The sequence below is a fragment of the Rana temporaria genome, chromosome 10 (assembly GCF_905171775.1).
Source record: "Rana temporaria chromosome 10, aRanTem1.1, whole genome shotgun sequence".
NCBI classification, from domain to species: domain Eukaryota; kingdom Metazoa; phylum Chordata; class Amphibia; order Anura; family Ranidae; genus Rana; species Rana temporaria.
Window position 1 is genome coordinate 13,418,322 of NC_053498.1, and position 11,787 is coordinate 13,430,108.

Sequence of the window (11,787 nt, forward strand, 5' to 3'; positions counted from 1 at the left end):
TTTCCTAGCAATAGTTTTCTTCTCCCTAAATCTCTGTGGAGTGTCTGGTTTCTATCTGTTCAGTTGAGGGTTCTTCACCTCCTTCAGAGTTACCATTGGCCTCCATGTTGTCTTATGACCTTCTTACTCAATGACGAGGTTTGGTGGACCTCCTGCTCCAGAAGCTCTAAGTCACACCTGAGCCGTGTTGTTTCAAAATTGTAGTAATGGACTTATTGTCTGGCAAACAAGAGAAGTTCTTTTTTTATACACCCCCCATATCTGCTTGTTGCTCTAGAACTTTATTTCCCGGACCTGTGATGAAAGTTCCTTGACCTTCATGGTGATGTTTGTTTGGACTTTCCCCTCTAATGAACCTTGAGGTCTCCCAAAAACAGGTTGTTTATTTCGAGACCATGTGGCTCTACAGACAGACAGACTCCATTCAATTGATTACGTGACTTCTGATGGTAGTTGGTTGCACCACAGCTTACCGTATTTGTCAGCTCCGCAGAAAAAGGGGGTGAACATTTATCTAATGAAGTTGACAATTAGATCTTTTCTCCATTTTAACATTTTGGACTATCGTTTTTGTACATATGTGATATAAAATTCCAATTATTTCTCAGTGTGTAGAGGGAAGAGGGAGCCACTTTGCCATCTTTGCCTTGGGTTCCAGCCATTGGTGTGCATTAGGGTGCGCACCCCAAAGCTTAAACACACATGTGCAGTAGAGCACATTTTTTTTGTGTGTGTGTGTATTTTATTGGGATTTTATGCGATAGACTAACACAAAGTGGCACATAATTGTGAAGTGGAAGGAAAATTATAAATGGTTTTATTTTTTTTTTACAAATAAATATGTGAAAAGTGTGGGGGGCATTTGTATTCAGCCCCCTTTACTCTGATACCCCTAACTAAACTCTAGTGGAACCAATTGCCTTCAGAAGTCACTAAATTAGTAAATAGAGTCCAGCTGTATGTCATTTAATCTCAGTATAAATACAGCTGTTCTGTGAAGCCCTCAGAGGTTTGTTAGAGAACCTTAGTGAACAAGGCCAAGAAACATTCCAGACAGGTCAGGGATAAAGCTGTGGAGAAGTTTAAATCAGGGTTAGGTTATAAAAAAATATCCCAAGTTTTACGCTCCACAAATCTGGTCTTTATGGAAGAGTTGCAAAAAGAAAGCAATTGCTGAAAGAAAGCCATAAGAATTCTTATTTTCAGTTTGCGAGAAGCGGGGGACACAGCAAACACGTGGAGAAGGGGTGGAACCAAAGAACGATGCTCAGAGGTGTGTAGGGAATGGTGCTCAGAGGTGGGTAGTGAGTTGAACCAAGGAATGGTGTTTAGAGGTGGGTAGGGTGTGGAACCAAAGAATGGTGCTCAAAGGTGGGTAGGGGGTGAAACCAAGGAATGGTGCTCAGAGGTGTGTAGGGAGTGGAACCAAGGAATGGTGCTCAGAGGTGGGTAGGGGGTGGAACCAAGGAATGGTGCTCAGAGGTGGGTAGGGGGTGGAACCAAGGAATGGTGTTTAGAGGTGTGTAGGGAGTGGAACCAAGGAATGGTGCTCGGAGGTGGGTAAGGGATGGAACCAAGGAATGGTGCTCAGAGGTGGGTAGGGGGTGGAACCAAGGAATGGTGCTCAGAGGTGGGTAGGGGATGGAATGAAGGAATGGTGCTCAGAGGTGGGTAGGGGATGGAACCAAAGAATGGTGTTCGGAGGTGGAACCAAGGAATGGTGCTCGAATGTGGGTAGTGAGTGAAACCAAGGAATGGTGCACAGAGGTGGGTAAGGAGTGGAACCAAGGAATGGTGCTCAGAGGTGGGTAAGGAGTGGAACCAAGGAATGGTTCTCAGAGGTGGGTAGTGAGTTGAACCAAGGAATGGTTCTCAGAGGTGGGTAGTGAGTTGAACCAAGGAATGGTGCTCAGAGGTGGGTAAGGAGTGGAACCAAGGAATGGTGCTCAGAGGTGGGTAAGGAGTGGAACCAAGGAATGGTGCTCAGAGGTGGGTAAGGAGTGGAACCAAGGAATGGTTCTCAGAGGTGGGTAGTGAGTTGAACCAAGGAATGGTGCTCAGAGGTTGGTAGTGGTGGAACCAAGGAATGGTGCTCGGAGGTGGGTAGTGAGTTGAACCAAGGAATGATGCTCAGAGGTGGGTAGTGGTGGAACCAAGGAATGGTGCTCAGAGGTGGGTAGTGAGTTGAACCAATTAATGATGTTTAGAGGTGGGTAGGGTGTGGAACCAAAGAATGGTGCTCAGAGGTGGGTAGGGGGTGGAACCAAGGAATAGTGCTCAGAGGTTGGTAGTGGTGGAACCAAGGAATGGTGCTCGTAGGTGGGTAGTGAGTTAAACCAAGGAATGGTGCTCGGAGGTGGATAGGGTGAGGAACCAAGGAATGGTGCTTGAAGGTTGGTAGGGGGTGGAACCAAGGAATGGTGCTCAGAGTTGGGTAGGGGGTGGAACCAAGGAATGATGGGTAGAAGCTGGACATTGAAGGAGGCAGTTCCTGCACCTATTCTCTGAGAAAAAAAAGCCCTGCATATTACCCATGGTCCCCTGTTGTCATCATCATAAAGGCCCCAAGGTGTTTTGCATACATGAAATGCATGAAAAACATGTCTCCCGTTGTGGTGCGATTCATTGCTAATGGCACCCCTAACGCAGCTAGCAGATGTACGTTTATCTACGCCGAAAAAACACCCAACAATCACGCTGAATCGCACAGTTAAAAAATGTGCAATGCTCAAAGGATTAAAAAAAAAGGTGAAAATAGTATTTTATTTTACTGTATTTAATAACAAATAAATATGGTAACAATTATTTATGATGTACTGTGCTTAAGCAAAGTATATGTGATGAGGTTAGGATTTCATTTAATTACTATTCATGTTTTTTTTTTTATTGAGCTGTAGACTTCTCGTATCTCATATCTGCTTCTCTGCTTTACAACATAAGAGAACAGGATGACATACTGCTGTTCAGTACAATTGTAACGTAACCTTTAAGTCACTTCCTAACCACCATGTACAGTACATCCCATGTTCCAGAATTTCCCCACGTCTGAAATACTACAACTATTACGGTAAAGATCCCGTGCTATGCGATAACGTCTGAAAAAAATTACAAAATTTGTAACACTGGCTCTGCCCGTAAGAAAAAAATAAACAAGCAGAAGGCGCCAAGGATTATCAGAAAAGTGACCTCTTGTGTGACCTCCAGGCCAGGACTCGTCCATATATACAGCTCTGCCCTGACGGACAAACAACACAGGTCTCTCAGACTGAACTCACCTGTCACATAGACTTGGATCATCTCAAGATACCGAAGATGAAGACCACTTACCTTTGCCTAATTCTCATCCTCTCCACCGCCTGCCAGCAAGGACTGTGTGCCTTCCTCAAAGAGGTAAGTGATAGTAGGAAAAGGTAACACCACGGTTTATAAAAGCCACCATAGATATGTGACAGGTAGTTATCAAATGGTGCCCACCAGACTGGTGGTTGACCTTTTGTATGAAGGTTTTTTTCCAAAAACAGCAGTAGTCTTCTCTACCAAAAATATTCCTAATTTTTTTTTTTAAGTTTATTGAAAAAGGTAAGTGGGCTGTAGAAAAAGGTGACACCAGGGTTATAAAAGCCACCACAGATATAAGACAGGTAGTTATCAAATGGTGCCCACCAGACTGGTGGTTGACCTTTTGTATGAAGGTTTTTTCCAAAAACAGCAGTAGTCTTCTCTACCAAAAATATTCTTAATTTTTTTTTAAGTATATTGAAAGAGGTAAGTGGGTTGTAGAAAAAGGTGACACCATGGTTATAAAAGCCACCATAGATATGTGATAGGTAGTTATCAAATAGTGCCCACCAGACTGGTGGTTGACCTTTTGTATGAAGGTTTTTTTTCCAAAAACAGCAGTAGTCTTCTCTACCCAAAATATTCCTATTTTTTTTTTAAGATTATTGGAAAAGGTAAGTGAGTTGTAGAAAAAGGTGACACCATGGTTATAAAAGCCACCACAGGTATGTGACAGGTAGTCATCAAATGGTACCCACCAGACTGGTGGTTGACCTTTTGTATGAAGGTTTTTTCCAAAAACAGCAGTAGTCTTCTCTACCAAAAATATTATTTTTTTGAAAAAGGTAGATGGGTTGTAGAAAAAGGTGACACCATGGTTATAAAAGCCACCACAGATATGTGACAGGTAGTCATCAAATGGTGCCCACCAGACTGGTGGTTGACCTTTTGTATGAAGGTTTTTTTTTTCCAAAAACAGCAGTAGTCTTCTCTTCCAAAAATATTCTTATTTTTTTTTTAAGTTTATTGAAAAAGGTAAGTGGGTTGTAGAAAAAGGTGACACCATGGTTATAAAAGCCACCACCGATATGTGACAGGTAGTCATCAAATGGTGCCCACCAGACTGGTGGTTGACCTTTTGTATGAAGGTTTTTTCCAAAAACAGCAGTAGTCTTCTCTACCAAACATATTCTTTTTTTTTTTAAGTATTTTGGAAAAGGTAAGTGGGTTGTAGAAAAAGGTGACACCATGGTTATAAAAGCCACCACAGATATGTGACAGGTAGTCATCAAATGGTGCCCACCAGACTGGTGGTTGATCTTTTGTATGAAGGTTTTTTTTCCAAAAACAGCAGTAGTCTTCTCTACCAAAAATCTTCTTAATTTTTTTTTAAGTTTATTGAAAAGGGTAAGTGGGTTGTAGAAAAAGGAGAGGAGGGGGCAAGAAGACAGCACGTGAAATGGTAAGCCCTACCCTGAAAATAAGCCCTACTGTGTTTTTGATTGCCAAAATTAATATAAGACCCGGGGCTTATTTTTTGGGGAAACACGGTAGGTAGGGTTATACAACATGAGTAAACTACAGTATAGAACTCAAGGTAACTACCTTGTCGGGTTAACTGGATGGATTATTTTGGAAGACCCCTAGAGGGCAACAGGTTGTAACAAAAGGGGGGGGGCTCAGGCACGTATTTGCAGAACACAGTAAGAGAGAGGAAAAAAAAGACACTTGAGCTAGGTTACATCGATAGGCTGGGTGCCCTCGGTTGAGATGGCAGTGGTTGAAGTAAACGGAGAAGGAAGAGAGTGACCAAGTCGGAGTACGACTAGTGCCACGGATCCCATTTGTGTGGACATGTTGTCAGGGGTATCCTCTTCCCTGGGAGTTGTAGGGAGAGCCCCATGGTATAAATAAAAGAAAGAGCCCCATGGTAAGAGAAAGAGAATTTTTCGAAATTGTTTAATCCCTCGTTAGATGGAATTGATTGCATGAATACCCGCCACCTGGAGAAGAAACGTGCCTTGGAGGTTTCTTGCTTGAAATCGGTGTTGAGTTTGTCTTTGTGTAGCAGTTCCCTTTTGACTTGCGAGATCTTTGGACAGTGGGGAGAAGTCCAGTTTTTCAAGATTGATCTTTTGGCGAGCAAGAGACATATCAGAGCCCAGTCTTCATAGAGAGGGTAGGAGTGGGTGGACCATAGTAATAGTTGGTCGTCCCAGTACCCGAAAATGAGGAGTAAAGGGTCTTTAGGTATTTTTAGCAGGGTTATGTCGAATATGTAGGAGATGACTTGATCCCAGAAAGTGGAAATAGATGGGCATGACCAGAAACGTTGGGTAAGAGATGGTTTCGGCTGGTGACACATGGGACATCTGGCCGTGCCTTGGGTATTCTTGTCTAAAATTACTGGTATATAAGCACGTTGTAGGATTTTTAGTTGGGTTTCCCTCCAAGACTCGTTGGGTATCAGTTGATGAATTTTATTGTACCCTTGGAGAATTTTAACCACGATTTCTGTGTCAGGAAAGTCTCTACCACAGTTTGCTACTGAAGAGGATGCGATCGTGGGAGGGGTCCTTAGCAGTGGCGGTGCGTCTATAGTGGGCGCTGGAGCGCCGCCCCCTCTGGCTCTCGCACCGCCACTGATACAATAACGTAGATTCATGCATTGCATGAATCTTTGTTATTGTTGTCGGCCGCTGCCGCTGACTATTCAGATGGCCGGCCGGCGAATAACGGCAGCTAGTTGGCTGTGCGGAAGTGCCTATCAGCCCTCCGGCTCTCGGAAGCTTATTTAAGGGACGTACGGGTGGTGTGTTTCTTAGATAAGACTGAGAGGCGTCTCAGCCAATCAGGTTCGCCGGTTCTGGTTACCGGTAACCTCATTGGCTGAAGCGTCATCGAGGGCGGGAGAAGACATTGAGGTACGTGGAAGGAGGATGGCTGACCCGCAAAAAGGTACATGCCGGGCGGGGGGGGGGGGGGGGGTCCATTATACTGGGCACAGTGGCATCAATGGCCATTATACTGGGCACAGTGGCATCAATGGGCATTATACTGGGTCAGGTGGCATCAATGGGCATTATACTGGGCACAGTGGCATCAATGGGCACAGTGGCAACAAAGGGCACAGTGGCGACAATGGGCACAGTGGCTGCGTTTGATGGCATGGCACAGTGGCTGCGTTTGATGGCATGGCACAGTGGTGACATATGATGGCACAGTGGCTGTGTTTGATGGCATGGCACAGTGGTGACAATTGATGACACAGTGGCTGCGTTTGATGGCATGGCACAGTGGTGACAACTGATGGCACAGTGACTGAATTTGATGGCATGGCACAGTGGTGACAATTGATGGCACGGTGGCTGCGTTTGATGGCATGGCACAGTGGTGACAATTGATGGCACAGTGGCTGCGTTTGATGGCATGGCACAGTGGTGACAATTGATGGCACAGTGGCTGCATTTGATGGGCCCAGTGGCTGCATTTGATGGGCACAGTGGGGCTGCAATTGTTTTTTTTGTTTTTTTTTTCCGTTTGCACCCCCCCAAAAATGTTGAGCACCAGCCGCCACTGGTCCTTAGCCAGAAGGGTTTGTAGATATTGGAAATGGTATAGTGCCCCGTACACACGATCGGATTTTCCGTCGGAAAAACCCTTGGATGGTTTTTCCGACATAATTCCGCTCAAGCTTGTTTTCTTACTAATGTCTTTAAAACTTCTTATTTGTCCGAGTCATTTAGGCCCCGTACAGACGACCAAACATGTCTGCTGAAACTGGTCCGCGGACCAGTTTCAGCAGACATGTTCGGTCGTGTGTAGGCGCGAGCGGACAGGATTCCAGCAAACATTTGCCCGCCGGGCCTTTTCCCAGCGGACAAATATTCCTGGACTTGTTTTAAAATGGAATCCTGCCCGCTCGGACATGTTCGGTCGTCTGTACAGACCTACCGTACATGTCCGAGCGCCCGCCATCCCTCGCATGCGTCGAATGACTTCGACGCATGCGTGGAAGCATTTAACTGGCAGGCCCGCCCACGTCGGTGCGTCATCGACGCGGCGACACCGCGGACACGCCCCGCGTATTGTTTACACGCGTATTTCTGTACGATGGTTAGTACAGCCATCGTACAGAAAGTCCCGGGCAGACATGTACGGTGAAAACGGGCCGGCAGACCGGTTTCATCGTACATGTTTGCCCGTGTGTACACAGCCTAACAGTGTCTATCTTGTAGTAGTTAGTCACGTTCAACTGCACAAAGTTGGATTGTTAGTCAAATTCAACCAAAAATGGGAAAAAAAAACACTTTGTAATAGCAGAACCCTAAAAGTTGGTTTTAGAGGGGGCGGGGGGGGGACCTTACAAAGTTTGGGTGATGTTTTTTCCTTCTTTATCCATAAAGACAACTAGATACTCCCTGGCACTACAGTGTTACTGCTGGTAAATATTCACTGAATGTATAATAAATATATAAAGCGCTGTGTAAATTGACAGCCCTATATGCAGTACTGTAAGTACCTGTAATGAATAAGAAATAAATAAATATTATGCATCAAATTAGAACCATGTCCAGAGGTTTTGACGCAATCTATAAAAATAACAAAAAATGTAATTCTATTAATTGTTTTTATTTTATTTTATTTTTTTTCAGAATGAAAATGTGGATTCTGCAGTCCAACTGGTTAACCCACAGATGGAAAATGCAGATATCAAGGTAGGATATTCTAAGATGATATCATGTATAATAAGGGACACTTAGGTAATGCTTAGTCACTCTGTGCATGGGAACCACAGAGTAAGGTCTTGCAGGGACGGACAGACCATTTGGGCACTGCCCGAGGGCCCCATGCCACTAGGGGGCCCCATCAGGGTTGCCAGCCTCAGTAAAACCAGGGACAGTGTGTAAAAATCTGTGTTTTTTTACATCTGTCCCTAAAATGTCCCTTACCGACATCCTTTTGGTCAAAAAATTCCAAGATTATAGCTGCCCCGCCTCTCCGGTACCTTGTCAGTGTGTGTGTGTATACTGTGTTTGTGTGTGTGTATACTGTGTGTCTGTGTGTGTATTCTGTGTGTGTATATTGTGTATCCATACTGTATGTGTGTGTGTATACAGTACTGTGTGGCCCCATTATCTCCTATTGCCTGGGGACCCCATAATCTCCTATTGCCCAGGGGCCCCATAATCTCCTATTGCCCAGGGGCCCCATAATCTCTAATTACCCGGGGGCCCCATAATCTATTATTACCCGGGGGCCCCATAATCTCCTATTACCCGAGGGCCCCATGAGTTGTCAGTCCACCCCTGCACGCTTGTGATCATTTAAGGGAGTGGGTTGATGGTACTGGACCACTAAAGTTTCTCTTACTACCAGGTAGAGGTGCACGATTAATCGCGGAGAGAATCGCGATCTCGATTTTCCCCGCCCGCGATCTCCCCGTGGTTCCAACGTCAGCAGCTGGATAGATGTCTGAGCTTCTCTCACAACAGTAGTTTGTATCCATGCGCCACCCAGTGGTTGCCGGCGGTACTGCTCCTGATGTATTAAACCTTCTCACAGTTCTGTACAACTGTGTGTATCCATGCGCCACCCAATGGTTGCCGGCGGTACTGCTTCTGATCTATAAAAAAAGAGACCAGTGATATGTCTATAATGTTAAAGACCATATAACTCCTATGAAAAAATCAGAAGCAAAGTTTTATTCTGCTTTTTTCATAGGAGTTATATGATTTTTAACATTATAGAGATATCACTGGTCTCTTTTTTTTATATATTCATATTTTCAGATAAATCACAGGTTTATTAATTTTTTTTTTTTTTTTTGGGGGGGGGGGGGGGGGTTCTGGCATTAAATTTTTGAGAATTGTGAGAGAATCGTGATCTTTTGTCTAAGCAAAAGAATCGTGATTCTCATTTTGACCAGAATCGTGCAGCCCTACTACCAGGGCTTTTTTTCAGAGGGAACATGGGGGAACGCAGTTTCGGCACCTTCAGTGCTGACTGTGTGTAATGGCAAGGGGTGCTAGGGTGTGCTGCAGGGTCTATTGATGCTGGCTGCTGGGGGATTTATTCCAGCTGGAGGGGATCTATTGTTGCTGAGGAGGTCTATTGTTGCTGGTGGGGGAACAACTGCTGCTGGGGGTGGGTCTTATATTGCTGGGAGAAATCTATTGTTGAGGGAGGGATCTATTGTTTCTGGCTCACAACGAGTCTATTGATGCTGGCTATGGGAGATCTGTTGTTGCTAGGGTGGAAATTTTGTTGCGGGTGGTCCATTCTTGCTACAGGGATCTATTGTTGCTGGGTGCAGGAGATCTTATTTAGTGCTTTTCTTGTTATCATTACCATATTCAATAGAAATTACTCAGCACCACAATATGATACTTGGTTCTGTATTTTCTAAAAGGGCAGTGCAGGGAGGTGGGTAGGAGTTGGAACCAAGGAATGGTACACGGAAGTGGGTAGGGGGTGGACAAAAAGAGTGATTTGGAAAGGGGGAGTTCCTGTAGCTGTTCTCTTGAGAAAAAAATCCCTGCTTACTACCATCCTATAATGTGGAGCCTCATCAGTGCCCATCAGTACAGTCCCATCAGTGCAGCCTCATCAGCGCCCATCAGTGCAGCTTATCAGTTCCACCTGATCAGTGCAGCATATCAGTGGCCATCAGTGCAGCATATCAGTGCCCATCAGTTTACCCTATCAGTGCAGCCTGCCATTGCCCATTAGTGCAGCGTATCATTGCCCATCAGTGTAGCCTACCATTGCCCATCAGTGCAGCCTATCAGTGTCCACCAGTGCATTGTATCATTGCGCATACTTGCAGCATATCATTGGCTATCATTTCAGCATATCAGTATCTATCAATGTAGCCTATAATTGACCATCAGTGCAGCATATCATTGGCCATCAGTGATGCATATCAGTAGCCATCAATGCAGCCTCATCAGTGCCCAGCAATGCATCATGGAGGAATCAGGAGGATCTGCTGGCCGCTGAGACGCGGCTTGTATATGAAAAGCCACCGCTGTCAAACGAAGTCCCGCCTCCTAGACCGGCTACTCTAATAGACAGCACACTGGTCCAATTCCAGTCCAGGGGGCAAGACTTTGTTTGACAGCGGCCGGCTATTCATATACAAGCCGCGGGACATCCCCGATCTATGTCATCTGGCTGCCCGATTCTTCTGACAGTTCCTAGCTGATCGCAGAAGAGGTGCAGGCTTTTGTACAGTTACAGTGGCCCTGGGACAAATGCCAAATGCAAACAGGCGAGTGGAAATTTTGAGGGCTGCGGTATGCGGACACCTTGCTCCAGAGGGGGGGGGGGGCATGCGCACTGGGATACCCCCACGGTTAAAAAAAAAACATCATTTACGTCGGGTCAAGACGTATTCACATAAAACACGCCCCCATCTCATCCATTTGAATTGCGCGCCCTTACGCCGCCAAAGTTACACTACGCCGCCGTAACTTACAGCGCAAATTCTGAGTGGCAGCTTATTGATCTGGCCAGCAAGGGAGCAATATCATGTAAATCAGTGTACAGTCCCTCTACCCTCCCTATCGATACTGCTGCTGAAGGGGGCCCCCTTTATTGGGTTTGCTGTGGGGCCCCATGACAGCTCTGGCTCCCATGTACAGTATGTATTTCGCTGTTTTCCTGAAGTCCTGCTGTAACTTGGCTTTTATCTTTCTCTTCTAGGAATCTGCAGACCTTTTGGTACGGGACAAGCGGCACACCGTTCTCCACCTCTGTACATACTGCTGTAAATGCTGCCGGTACAAAGGATGCGGCTACTGCTGCCGAACCTGAACTCCCCTCACCATGGACCATGGAAAACGTTAATGAGAACTGTACAAAAAAAATGGTCACGTGACCAGAACCTCAAAACCTCAAACCCTACGTACGAGAGTAAAATGAATGTACATACAGCTTCCAGGGCAGAAATGTGAAGATCGGGAGCAGGAGCTGCCCCTTCTCTCATAGCACACCCGAGGAGGCCCCCCCTTATGTCCCTTTCTCTAAACGTCTCTCAGCTTCTAAATTATATTTATAGATATAATGTTATTAAGATGTTTCCAATCTCCATATCATTTTTTATATTATATATTTTATACTGAATAGAAATGTGAGACTTTTTTTTATTTAACTTTTATGCTGTTAAACTAATAAAAATAAAACAAAAATACTATTAATATTGTATGCACAACCTTTATTGTTGCTGTTGATTTTTTTTTCATCTCTTTCCTCCCCAGCCTGACTGTCCCTGGCTGCCCCCTTCATGCATTGGCTGAACAGCATCATATACCTACCTCCCAACAGTCCCAGATTGGGCGGGACTTTCCCGCGTTCACAACTCTGTCCCGACATACAGGGGCTTTGTCCCGCATACTGTATATACTCGAGTATAAGCCGAAAAGGCACCTAATTTTACCACAAAAAACCTGGAAAAACGTATCGACTCGAGTATAAGCCTAGGGGGCCAGATTCACGTAGAATTGC

General features: G+C 45.2%; 1 protein-coding gene across 1 annotated transcript; it reads left to right on the top strand.

Annotated features, from left to right (window-relative positions):
* The first annotated feature begins 3,224 nt into the window (after positions 1–3,224).
* LOC120916343 (hepcidin-1-like) lies at positions 3,225–11,141 on the top strand. Its single transcript, XM_040327255.1, has 3 exons — positions 3,225–3,390; positions 7,935–7,997; positions 10,987–11,141. The coding sequence occupies exons 1-3, from the start codon at positions 3,313–3,315 to the stop codon at positions 11,095–11,097; spliced, it is 252 nt and encodes an 83-aa protein (XP_040183189.1). The 5' UTR covers positions 3,225–3,312; the 3' UTR covers positions 11,098–11,141.
* The last annotated feature ends 646 nt before the right edge of the window (positions 11,142–11,787 follow it).